The sequence below is a fragment of the Perna viridis genome, chromosome 4 (genome assembly GCF_037379345.1).
Source record: "Perna viridis isolate PV_CMFRI_1.1 ecotype Kerala chromosome 4, ASM3737934v1, whole genome shotgun sequence".
Classification (NCBI taxonomy): domain Eukaryota; kingdom Metazoa; phylum Mollusca; class Bivalvia; order Mytilida; family Mytilidae; genus Perna; species Perna viridis.
The window spans coordinates 39,455,516-39,469,961 of NC_142448.1; the positions used below are offsets into that span (position 1 = coordinate 39,455,516).

Below are 14,446 nucleotides of genomic sequence, written 5' to 3' on the forward strand. Positions count from 1 at the left end.
CTATTTTTGTCTTTTGATATATTAGCTGGTAAGTTTAAACAAGGTTTTAAAATTCCTCAACTCAGTTTGTGTCTGAATAATGTACTTGCTTTTTGGAATGATGAAAATTAATGTGCTCTTTGGGTACAGAATGGATTGTAAATTTTATTACTTCAGGATGATAACTGGAAATGAAAAATTTAGAATGAGTTTTCAAAATTTTCTATAGATAAACACCTGACATATACTGATAGGAAAAAAATAAAATGTAGTGTATTTTATCCCTGAATTAAAGAAATTTAATCTAAAATGCTTCTATCATATGTAATTAACCAAGAAAAAGAAATAAAACTGAAATGAAAAATCTATGAAAAATGCAATCGTTCTTGATAATTAGCTATCGATTACTATATGGAATTGTCATAAATTTGCTAGTTTTAGGAAATTGGCAATCTAGGCGATCTTGTATTTTGGGTTTTTGAGTGACAGTACTATATGGCTGTTTATATTGTATGTTTTAACTTATCAATCTCTTATAATATCATCTGCATCAAAAGTGTTCTTAGTCATTCAGTGCTCACTGGAGAATATTTCGGGATGAGGGAATTTTAACATTATTTTCAAGGTAAATTTAACTTTGTATGATTTTTTCCCCACAATTTAATTCGCATGTTTTTAATATATTTTAAGTATCATATACACATTTTTTGTACTTTTACATCTGTATATAATATTATTTTGTAAATTATTTGCTACAGGAGAGTGTATTACTTATAGCAGTAGCCAGATTTTTCTAAGTGGTGCATTTAAGATGTTATTTCAATGTCTTAAAGAATCCTATTGAATAATTATGTAATTTGAAAAAAATGGGGGATGATATGGCAATGGCTTAAAAACTGAACTACTTAATTTATTTCCAGCATATTTGTATGTCGCATATAGTAGGCATTTCAAGAGGTAGTCCTAGGGTAAGGGACACAACTCTTACAAATCATTTGAACATCTGTATTCAGCATTTTACATACATCTCATATAAGCATCAATGTAATTTGGACTGATTTCATTCAATTCAAATGAAAGCTTGATAGGCTGTGGTGAAATTAAATATGATACAAACATATTACTGATTGCAAGGGTTATGCCTCTTACCCTAGGTTTATCTCCTTAAATGACATGCATATATCTCTGGTTACATTTTCAGGCCATATAGTAGACAAATTTCTAGTATATAACTTCTGTTTATCTTGGATTACATTTTCAGGATCCCATTCAGTGCCTTCTAGTCCCCGATTCCAATCCAAATTAACGATTCCGATAACGTCACCAAAACCATTACGACACAGGGGTAAATAATTGCCTGTGTATGCTGTTTGCCAACAATTTTATGTTCACTTTCTTTTTATTACTATATTAATACAACTGTAACTAATTTGTAAATAAAGAAATCATTAAATTTTATTTCTGAAGAAAGACGGAAATGTAGAAAAATTCTGTGGAACTCGTTTAAATATTATTGTCATTTTAAAGGACATTTTTAACATGTACTATGAGAGTATAATTGTTTGTTGAGGTACTTTGCCTATTTATGTTGTTTTCATTCAAGGTTCTAAAAACCTTAAAACTTAAAAATGAAAAAAAAAATTGATGCACACTGAAGTGATTAAAATCTATTCTATGTCTGTGAATTTGAAAACTTTAAAATTTCAGAGAACCAAAAACATTTTTTAAAAAATTGATCCATCGATGCATGGTATTACATTCTCATTATTCTAAAAATACAGTGATACCTGTCTGAAGTGAACCTCTGTTGGGATGAAGGAATTGCTTGGTTTATGCAAGTTCAAAATGTTTTGAAATTGATGTATAGGGATATTAGAAGCAATCTAAATTGGTCAGGTTATCAGTTTATTCGGGGTTTGGTTTAGGCAGGTTTTTTTGGATTATTCAGGGTTTGGTTTAGGCAGGTTTCATTGTAAGTGATAAACAGTTCAGGTACTACACTTACTTGTGAATTCACTCTCAAAGTACATGTATGTTAGCTTTTAAAACTTGATTTCTTTATTTACTTTTTTCATTCATGACTCATTGATAAGTTGTTTCAAGTCAAAAGTCTCAGTTAATTAGGGATGTTGTTCCAGTATATTGTATATCTGTATATATTTTCAAAAGTTACTTTAAGTACTTTTCTAAGCTCTTCTTATTGAAGGCAGAGATTGGAATAGGCGTTTCATGTGACTTTAGACTTGAAACATAGCTTTGAAGTTCAAAGGAATTTTGCCTTTGAATTTTGACTGTTGATATAAATACAATGTATTTTTGAGTCACTTTATGTTGAAGAAGGTTTCCAGACACTGACTAATACAAGAGAATTACTTTTGACCTAAGGTCAAAGTTCAAGGATGTTGTAAAACTGAATTGAATCCAATATTTGGAAATAATTACTGTGTAAAGCTATTTAAAGGGAAGAAAGGATGTGGAGGTGTTCATATTATTTTGGAATTAAGGTTTTTGACTTTCAACTTTTGACCTTGACCTATGGATTGTTCTAAATTTAAAAATAAAAAAATCATTTCAAACTTATGTTTTTGCAAACTTATTGAACTCCTGATGTGTTCTAGATTCAAAACAGGGTGTTGAAAAGTAACAAGTCTGACCTAAATCCAAAAGACATTGCGTATGATCATAGAGACTTCTGTTTCACTTGCATTGATCCACCTCCCATGATGTAACGATTAGAAGATCGTATCTGTTAGACTGTTGCTATATTTATATGCTATGCATGTGTTTTGCATGTATGCAGTTGATTGTAAATGGGATTTTTACTGCTTTAATTCTGAAAATTTAGGCACTTAAGAGATGATGTTGAAATATACTTTTGTATTCATGTTGCAATTTAACAGTGCATACTCTGTTTCTGTGTAAGTAAATGTGAAATGGTTTTTGGTTTAAAAAATGAATTGGTATTGTTTCAATAAATTTTCCTTCTGTACGTCAACTTTCACTTTTCATATTTTTTTTTATATATTCACATTTTTTTAATACTATTGCTGCTTCTGCTTTTAGTATAGTGGAAGCTTTTGATTTCTTGACAGATCTTTGTTAAATTTTGTAAACTGGGTATATTAAAATATGTAGAAATTACAGTTCATGTTATTCATAGGTAACTTGCATCAAAAAATTGGTCAAGAAATCTTAAGCTTAGTTTAAAATGTGTATAGTAGTTTTCTCACATCTTTAGATGCAGCATGGGACCGATCATCGCCAAGCTTATGGTCCACAACTTCCTGCTATACGAGTGATTCTGCTCGTTCTACGCCTCAAACTTCACCAGCAATTAGACGTCGCCAGCCTCCTAAACCTTTGCCAAAGCCTTTGATGCTTGGTCGATCCAGGCGTCAAATCTTTGAGCAGAGCTCAAGTCTTGGGTCTTCAGCTAGAAGTCTAGTTTCACCTAGTAGAAGTATAGGCTCGCCTAGTAGAAGCCTCTCGCCAGCTACTTCTGACCACTCATCTAAAGGCATGCAAATGTTCTTACGGCAGATGGAGAAGTTGTCTCGATTCTCGGACGACGAAGGTAGCTGTCTTGCTATGCATGCCTGAGAGTTTTGAACTGGCTTTAGAGGACTAAAGAGCATGTGTTTTTGGAAAGAAGATTTTCATTTTACAAGTTCTGCACCTAGATTTCCCTCCATCTTTGAATGATTTTTTTACTACTGTTTGTGTGTGATTATCCTGATGTATGCATATTTTCCAGTGGTATGCAGTTTTCTTATTTGACACTGATATTTAATTTTTTTGTTTTTAGGTTTTTAATAGAGCATTCATGTACCACATGATATTTCATTACATGTCTCACTGATGTGTGGTGTTTGTGGCATTTTCCAGATTTACATACTTATATACCTTACATGTATCTTTTCTTTCTTCACTACATGTACTTGTACTAACAACTTTTAATACTTTAAGGTGAACTAGCACTTACTGTTGTTCTTTCTGCATTTGATACTATATAGTGGGAAGACATTTTGCAGCTACACTCTGATGGATGTATTTTGGTGTACTTCTGTCAGTCTGTCTGTCTGTCCATCAAATTATCATATGATAACTCTTAAAACCCTGTGATAGATTTAAGTATTTTTTTTGTACAGTGTTGTTTCGCTTGAAGAAAAACATTAGATAAAAAAATTATGAGACTTAAGAGAAAAAAAAGGGGGTTGGCGGCATCACATTGTTTAGTGCAGCTGTTAATTACGACTATCAGAAACATATTAATGCAAAATATTCCCACCTTACTGTGTGTCTTGTCTTTATGGTTGTTCTTTTATTTATAGCAATATATGTTAACTTAAGAAAAACAAATTCTGTATAAATAGCACCAGTTTTCTGTGGCTCTACTTGTTTAATGATATGCTTTATGAAAATTCTTTTTTGAAAAATTTGGAAATGTCATCATATATAAAGTCAGGTGAAAGTTTAACAGATGTACTATCATAAAATATAAATTATTTAAGAAATAATTCATCTAGTACTGAATGATTAATATGTTGTTTGCTTTGCTCTTTAAAATGCTAACAATTGGTTTTGCACAATCTACAGCTCAAACTAAGAGTCTGTCCCTTTGAAAGAGAACCAAATAGTGCATATTGAGGACTTTAATCTGTGTGCCTTACTTCTCTGGTCTTAAAAATTTTGAAAAATGTTGGATGAGAATCTAGGAATTTGTTTATGATGGCCATATCTAAGATGAAGAAAAAACTGTAGTACACTTTAAATCTTATAAAAGTCATGTTAAGTTTTTGAAATTTTTCCTCATGAAGTGAACTATTTAAATGGCTGTAAAGTTAGGATGATAACCCTGAATGTTTAGAATACCTTGTCCTCATGTGTTCTCTAGGAAGGTGGATTGTAAGCTAATCTTTTACTTAATGATTTCCTGTATCATCAACAGGAAAGAATTGTTGATATGGATAAGATAAGATATCAAATTTTACACAGTTTAACCCTAACCATATAATGTATTCAGAATTAAAATCTATGATAGATCTATAAATCTTAAATTGATTTATCTTGATTTTAATCTATCTCCATCTGGAACGGAAGTTCTTATTTAATGTTACCTCTACAAACATGACCAAATCTCAGACAATTGTTGCATCTTCTTCAAAGCTGAAGGAATGACTAAATTCAAAGTATTCTACCTGAAATTAATGAGTGTTTGAGGTTTGATAGGATGGTTGGCACTTACTCAGGCAATATACGCTGAAGAGGCTTGTGCCGAAATTCCAATTATTTTTTTTCATGATCAGAAATAGACTATTCTGCTTCAAAAAATTTCTAATTATAGATCTTCTCTGTTTGTACATTAATTTCTCTTAACTACTCGACAGTGTGTTCTATTAATTTGCACATACTATCTGCTTCATTGTTTGAGCTTGCTTCTGTTTCTGGATTTTCAATTTATGTTCTCGTTAACTTTTCTCTCTAACCAGAAAAAGGTGTGTCGGACAGTACCAGTAGCACACTCACGGCTCGATCAGTGTCACATGAGGACAGAGAACCCCCAATCATGAAAGAGGAAGTGGCCGTTGAGGAACATATAATTCCAATTAGTGTCAAGAGGGAGAAAATGATTCCCCTGAATGTACAAACTTCTGGACCAGAAATGAGGAATTTTCCTCAGGAGGAAACGAGATCAAGGGATTCTGGGATTACTAGCCGTGGGTCATCGTGGCAAAGTGGAAGTTTTAAAGACGGTAATTTCAGTCCTGGTTCTTACTATACTCTGCCTGTGAGAAAGGCTTCAACAGAAAAAGTTGTAGCAGATTCAAAAGACAACGATAACTTTGATTATACTAAAGTTTCAACTTTACCGACAATTAAACCTTTAAAGACCAAAAGGGGCTATGAAAGTGATATGGATTTTACAGGGAGGGGGAGAGGTGACATTCGTGTCCAACCTCAGAAAAAGCAACTTCCTATTCAACAGGATGGTTATACTACTGATATAGATTTCCGGAGGGGGAGAACTGACATTAATGTTCAACCTCAGAGAAAACCACTTCCTGTTCAGCAGGATGGTTATTCTACTGATGTAGATTTTTGTGTGCGAAATAATCGAAATAATCATAGGACAAATAACCATGATTTCCATAGACAATACAGTGAAAGGGACTACAGCCAGAGGGACTATGTACATGACATGGATTTAGACTCCATGAAAATGCCTCAAAGGGCAAAACTTTATGATCAGAGGGGATTTGTGAGTGAATTCGATCTTTCTTCTATTGATTCACAACCTGAAATGGCCAAGTACAACCAATGGCCTCCAATGCCTCAAATGCAACCAAGGCCACAAATGCCACCTCCTCAAATTAAGCCTCCAGCCTATGCAGAAACAGAATTTCATAGGAGACATTCAGAAAGTACATGGTCACCTGCGAAACATGTGTCGCCATCCCCATCTAGACAGGAGAAGCCTATGTTCACAAAATGGACGCCAAAAAATTCTCCGTCGCCAATGAGGAGACAAGGTTCTGTAGATTCTGTCTCTTCCACTTCTTCCAGAGGGAGAAATATTCCCATTCAAGTGATGCATGACGAAAGAGAACACTATGACAACTCTCCAAGAGGTATTGTATCGTCTCATGTTTTGGCATGTGTCCCTGTGATAACAGCATGGTGACAAAAACAAGACTCTAGGACTAACAATTGAATGGTATGTCTCCAGATTTTGAACTTCCAGCATGGTTTTTCTATTTGGAACTTTTACTGTATGACATACTCAAATAATAATTGTTATGTTTTCAGAAGAATTCTATTTCATATCATGTCTTTAGTTGATCCCAAATATTAGGCAATGGCTTCATGATTATATCTGAAAAAAAAAAAATGTAAACTTGTCTATTCCTAAAACCTGAATATAGAAAATACAAGGTTAAATCTGAACCATCCTTGAAAGACTGCCTTGTAAAAGAAATTTATCTATTCTATAGTTTTTCTGTCGTGAGTTCAATGTGTCTTGAACCTCTGGATACTAAACACTTGCTAATTTAGGCAATTTCTACAAACTGAATTGTAAAGACAGTTTCATAACACCAGGTTTTTGCTCAAATTTCAATTATAGGTATTTTGTGGTTTGACTTTATTGTTTAGAGTTCTACTATTAAAACACTTTTCTTGATTTCATTGCCACTCTACAAGTCAAATAAATTTGTATTTTAAGTAAAACACCACTATTTGTTAAAACAAGCTTTTAGTAAAAAAAAGATACTTGTTATGTGATCATGGAGCCACCTTGATGTTTTGGTGTAGATTCTTACCCTTAATCAAAAATGATGCTTGTTATGTGATCATGGAGTCGTCTTGCTATTTTATTGTAGATTTCATTAGATTTTCTGCTTAGATTGTATTTTTTAAGCGTATATCACATTTTTTATTTTAGTTACCTGGTCTAATTTGTAGCTCCATTATTTTATTCATTTGTTGTATTTTGACTTGCAGATTTTTATTTTAGTCGCCCATCTATAATATTTTGTTTAGTTTTTAGTAGAAAAGCATGAATAGTTTTCATAAATCGTCTTCCCTTTCATACTTTACGTTGTCATTTAAATATTTAAAATAAGTTATAACATAGTTTATAGTATGTACATTTTAAGGTATTGTTTTTTTTTATTATTGGGTACACAGGCAAGTATTTTTCACATGAAAATCATGTTAATCAAGCTTCACTTGAAATTAACGTTAATTTCATGTGAAATTCACTTAACATGTCTCAAATGAACATGTGAAGGCTCGACTCAGCCTAATTATACATGAAATTTGTGAAGAAATCATGTGATATGATTTTGCCTGTGTATAGTCGTATTATTTATGCAAGAATATTGTAATCATAAGGCCATTGAAAACAATTTTTGGTTCCAATGCCCTTGTCACTTTTGGGTGTTTCTAGCACAAGAATCTTCATCTGTTTTGAGGTAATGAGAGGTAAAAAGAAACACCTTTCTTCTTTGTTTTGTGAAAATTGAATTGAAAACCAAGGAATCAACTTTGAATGGCCTTATTTACTTTACAATTACAATGTAATTTCCTAAAGTAAATGAAATTGAAAGCATCTGTTTGATTGAAATAGATTTTTGAAAAAGATTTAATCTAAGTTGCATTATCTTTGCTGTAGAATTAATCTGCTGTACAAAATAAAGGAAAAATCTTTTCATGGGATATCATAGGACTATATCTTTCAAATATCGTAAAAATTAGGCTTTTCATGAATTTGATGCGAGTTGAATTTCATTAAACAATATGCAATCCATATATTTATATACATTTTTCTCAACAAATTATGTTCTAGTGTTTATAAGATCATTGGTAAAAAAACTTTTACTATACTTAGATGTTGTAGGAAATGGTTTATACACGCTCAATCCAATCGTAGGAAATGGTTTATACACGCTCAATCCATTCCTAGGAAATGGTTTATACACCCTCAAATCAATCGTAGGAGATGGTTTATACACCCTCAATTCAATCGTAGGAAATGGTTTATACACGCCCAATCAAATTAAGCAAGACACCAGAAATTACCACCACTGGGTTAGATAGCCAGACAGAAATACACATGGTTATGCACTAAAGCTTTTAATATAATTAGATATTGGCAATTGGTGTGAAATTACTGGCTTGTGCCAGAGTTAATGATTCAGTTATAACCTTGAATTGGTGTAGCACTGGATAAAATTTATGCAAGAGTTGTCTCTCTTATAATATAAACATGTACTAGCAAGCTTTATTATTAGTTCTGCAATTGCATACCAGACTATGTCTAAGTATCTATAAATCTTTATGGCGATGAAGAAGGAGTATATTCTCAACAGTTCTTAAATTATTAAGGTTGGGGTTAGCACAGGTAACAAGGGTTATTTTCAGATGTCTGTATTTCTCATGAATTAAATTCATATAAGAAAGAGTTGTGAAGTAATTTAGAACCTCACTTAATATTGGGGCAGTACAGAATGTTGAGCTTCTTTGACTACTCATTTGAGTCTCACAACAACTGTTTATTGAGGTAGTACCTTAACTAATTTACTCTTATTTTCCAACACTCAATTTTTCATGATTTCCATCAAGTAATTGTTGCACTTTTGTTGCAGAGATCAGGGATGCAAAGGTCTTGGACCCTAATTTTTTATCTAGGTCCTTTAATATTTGATTTACTGATGTTTTTGACCTTCAACCTTTGTTTTCCTCAAGTGGATCATAGATCTCGAACTATAATTGATCCAGGACCAGTAAAGTAAATTCAAACCCCAAGAGATCATTCTACGATGCACTTCATTTTTGTATGATAGAAATGAATTTTGTCTTCATTCAAAACCCATTTACTTGGAAAGATAATTAGAAAATTACTTGAAAATTGCTCAGAATTCTTCTCTAATGAGTCATAATTAAAGTAAGGTAAGAGAGATACTGGGATAGGTATACAGCATGAGGAACACATCGACTGTGGTTAAGGATGAATGAAACTTTAGCCTCTTATGAATGAGTCTGATTAATTTGCTAAGCATGTTTAATGAGGGGAAAGAAAAGAATGAATAGAAGAATACTTGTACTGGGACTGTTGCCAAATTAAGCTAATTATAACATCAACACTTTAGGCATTATGGAAATTGAGTTTTGGTTCTTGTTAATGTTTCATGAAATATTAAGGTAGCTTGCTTCAGAGGAAAACCATTTTTCAGAAAGTCAATGGTTAATTGATTGAGATGCATATTTGTAGAGTAATTTCCCTTGATAAATCTGTGAAAATATCACTTTCACCTTGAATTTACATTGCCAGATCCAATAGGAAAAAGGGGGATCCATTGGATTTACCACCCCCTTTTTTTGGACAGTTTTGTTACTTCTATAAAATGCTTGTTAAAAAAATTTACTAAGAATAGCCTGGAACCACCTTTTTTTCTGAATATCCCCTTTTTCAAAATTTTTGGATCTGCACCTGATTTAGAAAGTTTGTTTTAAAGTTCCTTGACTGAAGTGAAGATGTAACTTTTTTTAATTATTCAGAGAAAAGAAACCTGTTCTAAGACCTATGTAGTTTCCAAGCTCCCCACATTGTCTGACGTAATTCTACTTTGATAATGAATACCTTTGTAATTAGCCCAGATAATTTTTGGAAAAAACGTTAATGACCTCTGAAAGGTCACTATATTGACCCAATAGTACCAATACTTTCACATTTATCTATCTCTTCCAGACAAATACCACGAACTTCGGATGATAGCAAATTAACATTGTTAAGATATTCTCAAACTTTTGTATAATTGATAGATTCTGTAGGAGGGTCAGGAAGAAAGTTATTGTTTTTGTTTATAAAGCTTTGAGTGTTTTGACGGAGAAATTGATAGGCGGAACATTTTACAAAAAAGGAAAAAAATGAAGAAATTCTGGAGTAGGTTGACAAGTGTTCATGCATTGATATGTTCAAAGAGGGATAACTCTTACATGGGTTTGCCTGCAGCTTTAAAGTGCATTTGGACCCATTTCCTGATCAACTTTATACATAAGGGATATAACTCAGATTCTAGACATGATTTTGCTACATATAAGGGAGATAATCAGAATTTGCAAATTGAAAGGGAGACAACTCCACAATACCAACTGTTGCTAAAAAAAATTGCTATCAATATAGCTGGTGGTTGTAGCAGATGCACATGTTGCCACAAAATAATGGGAGATCATTTCAAAATCATGATGAATTTATCGAACACTGTACTAATTGGAGCGTGTTTTATGTAGGATAAGTTAGACAGAATCAAAGGTTATGTTATCTTTATTTAATTACTTAAAATAGCTTCAAAATGCTTTTTTATGTAAACTTCAATAGGTCCGACCAAGTTAATCTGTTATGTCTTAAAGGCTTTGTTTATGTAAGATGGTGCAGAGTTTTCATCTTTATTTGTTTTTTTTTGGCAGTTGGTCCGAGGGAAGTGGAAGAAACACACAGCCATGGTAAGAGTTTTTTCTTATTACCGTATCATTTTTTTTTTTTATTATTGCTTTTGTTAATCCTTATAATTGCTTGTTGACTATTATTGTTTTCAGGAAGAATACATTTATTGCTTTTGATGGTATTTGAGTCATATCTTTATTTTTCTAGATTTGATTTTTTGGATTGCATAATTTTAATGAGGTAAAACCTTCATTTGTTATTATTGTAATAATAATTGTAGACTTGAATTATGATAAATCATTTGATAAGTTTTATGCAATTTAGAATTTTTGCTCTTTTAAATTATTTTGATGAAAAACATACTATTCATGCATTGCAAAACAATCTTTCAAAATTAAGTAGCTGTCTTTGTAAGAATCATGCAAAATCTGAAAAATGTGATACACCTAAAAAAGACTACATATTTTTATTTTTGTAATTAAGTTGTTTTATGGGTCTATAGGCTAAAAACCACTAATTCCACTTTCCATAGGCTTCTATGCTAATTTCACAATATTCAATGGCTTCTATGGACTTTACCTTAACTTTAACCTGCAGAGGACTATATATCAGCATGATTCTACATATGTCAGCTCACAATCCTCAAAATGGCATGTGGGGTTAGCAGACTTGCAGTGCAGTACTGGTCACCGGAAGTGAAGGGTCTATAAATAGCATGGGAAATCCCAGTGTTTTCACAAGACAGGGGTATATTTAAAAATCATTATGGAGATTAGGCTTCACATCACAAGAAGCAAAATGCACCTATAAAATGTACAGAAATGTTTTTTCCTTTCAGAAACTGTTTAAATTTTTTAAATAAGATGAGAACTTTTTTCACAGCACTATGAGGAACAGGGGTAATTTCTGCGTAGGACTATTTTTGGTTACGTTCCAAATGCTCATTGGTTGAATTGGTGGTCTGTAACCTAAAGCCGGCACTTTTTGTCTTAGAAAAAATAAATAACTATACGGGTATCTTCCTACACACATACTGAATGCATTTGCAAAGTTTCAGTGAAATGTGACAAGCACTTTTTTAAATATTTGATTTTTAATTATAGGGTAACCAAGTTGTACGAGCAAAAAAGTGACAATATTCTACCATACTTAAATGCATTAAATATTTGCAAAGAACTTTTTCTGACTTTTCAAATAAAAAATATCGATCACAACTTGTTTTTTAACAATATTAATGAAGAAATAGTTTTAAAAGTAATCATTTTCTGAGAAATTGGTCTATTTTTAAAAATTTAATTCTGACATGCCTCCCCCTTTTTCTTGATCACATGTCAAAAATCCTAAATCTTTAAATTTTCACAAAAGGTGATATATTTGGCTTTAAATTTGTAAATACAGTGTTTTCACATTAAAACATGACCAGTAAAGGGCACCTAAAGCAAAAAAAGTACTCAATAATGGATTTTCCATGTTGCCATAGGGGAATGCTGATATGGCCTTAACCGCAGTAATGAAAGTGAGTTTTTCCTCATTTCTAACCTAATTTTTGCTCAAATCTACACAAAACTTGATTTCAAGTGCTTATTACCACCATATTTAGGTAAATATAGCCCTCAAAGTTTAATATTTGATATTTTTACTAAATTTTCTACACTTTTTACAAGATAGGACATAAAAATCAGCCAAAAAGACCAATTTTCCATAATTTGGACCTATAACTTAAAAAAATGCATATTTTGAAGGATTTTTGTAGTGTATTCCTCTCATGGCAAAGTTAACAAGATCTTCAAGTAGTTTAAAGCTATTTCAAGAAACTTTTCATTTTGCCATGGCTTCAACTTAAGGCTAAAAACCACTAATTCCACTTTCCATAGGCTTCTATGCTAATTTCACAATATTCAATGGCTTCTATGGACTTTACCTTAACTTTAACCTGCAGAGGACTATATATCAGCATGATTCTACATATGTCAGCTCACAATCCTCAAAATGGCATGTGGGGTTAGCAGACTTGCAGTGCAGTACTGGTCACCGGAAGTGAAGGGTCTATAAATAGCATGGGAAATCCCAGTGTTTTCACAAGACAGGGGTATATTTAAAAATCATTATGGAGATTAGGCTTCACATCACAAGAAGCAAAATGCACCTATAAAATGTACAGAAATGTTTTTTCCTTTCAGAAACTGTTTAAATTTTTTAAATAAGATGAGAACTTTTTTCACAGCACTATGAGGAACAGGGGTAATTTCTGCGTAGGACTATTTTTGGTTACGTTCCAAATGCTCATTGGTTGAATTGGTGGTCTGTAACCTATACTATGAAATGTGTAATTATTCATTCAAATCCCCCTGCTCTTAGGAGTTAATCAACATTGAAAATCCAATAGATTCTATTGTATTTGAGTGTCATTTATGGAGTCATCTCCCTTACTTTCGAATTTTGCAGTGCATTCTATACAATTTTTATCTCCTATGAGCACAGGTTATATGAAAAACCAAATGTTAATTTTTGTTTACTAAAGCATTTTAAACAAAATATCCAAAATAAAAATATATAGGCTTTTTACCCATGAATCACATTTTGCATGATTCTTAGCTGGAGTACTACTTAGTGCTTTTTTTGTAATGTTTGCTTAGTGAAAATACAAAACCAATCTATTGTTGAGTCTGTTTAAGTAAAACATATAGTCAAGTCACTCATCTACAGTTAAATCTGTCTTAACAAAACTAAAAAAAAACAATAACAAAACAGAAATCTGTATAAACTACAAACCTTCCTTAACCAATAACTTGTCACCGCCAGAGACCTTCTGAAGTTATTTCAAATCAATTTCTATGCATTTTAACCTGTGTAAAGCAGCCAACTGCCTACACCGACCAAATCTTTTAGTGCTGAAGAAGTTCTGTTATTATATTTTTCACTGTAACCTTGTCATATCTCACATTTGTATGAAAGGCAGCCTCTGTGCAGTAGTGGTTATATGCTTACATGCTAAAAATTGTATCAATTCATGATGAAGTCATACCAAAAGCTTTAGAATTGAGAGTACTTGCTCCTTCTCTTAACACACACAACATTTAAGAGATGGAGAGCTGTGTTAGAAATAATGTATTCCCCAAGGTTGTCCAGTAGATGAAGTTGCCACCGATGAGTCCAAACTTTATTCTGTATTGTTATGATGGAAAATTTTATTATTTTGATAATATTCTAAATCCTTAATTGTAATGAACCATATGTGTCGGATAAACCTAATGTCTGTACTCTCCTAGCATTGTAGCAGTGAAGTCTTGAAGTGCATTAATTATGGCACATTTCTTTCACTTCCTAGCACTGAAGCATTAAAGGTTTTAGTTTGTTCTTTGTTGCTCCAAGCATTGCACCAGTTAAGGTTTCAGTTGGTTATATGTGACTCCTAGCATTGTAGCTGAGCAGATTCCTAATGTATTATTTTTGGCTCTGTTGTTGATCTCTAGTTGGGTCACCAAGTCTGTAAACTGTTCTGAGGTTTCATTGTGTTGAATG

At 32.4% G+C, this 14,446-nt stretch overlaps 1 protein-coding gene across 50 annotated transcripts in view; it reads left to right on the forward strand.

Annotated features, from left to right (window-relative positions):
- Window positions 1-14,446, forward strand: part of LOC148620030 (uncharacterized) — a 136,875-nt gene that overhangs the window by 29,699 nt on the left and 92,730 nt on the right. For 33 of the 50 annotated variants that reach the window (XM_088580549.1, XM_088580554.1, XM_088580548.1 and 30 more), the window contains 4 exons: window positions 1,241-1,324; window positions 3,218-3,553; window positions 5,469-6,608; window positions 10,948-10,983. In XM_088580549.1, the coding sequence (XP_088436675.1) occupies window positions 1,241-1,324; window positions 3,218-3,553; window positions 5,469-6,608; window positions 10,948-10,983 (1,596 nt within the window). The remainder of the gene's footprint in view (window positions 1-1,240; window positions 1,325-3,217; window positions 3,554-5,468; window positions 6,609-10,947; window positions 10,984-14,446) is intronic. The other 17 variants (XM_088580584.1, XM_088580588.1, XM_088580590.1 and 14 more) reach the window with 2 other exon arrangements.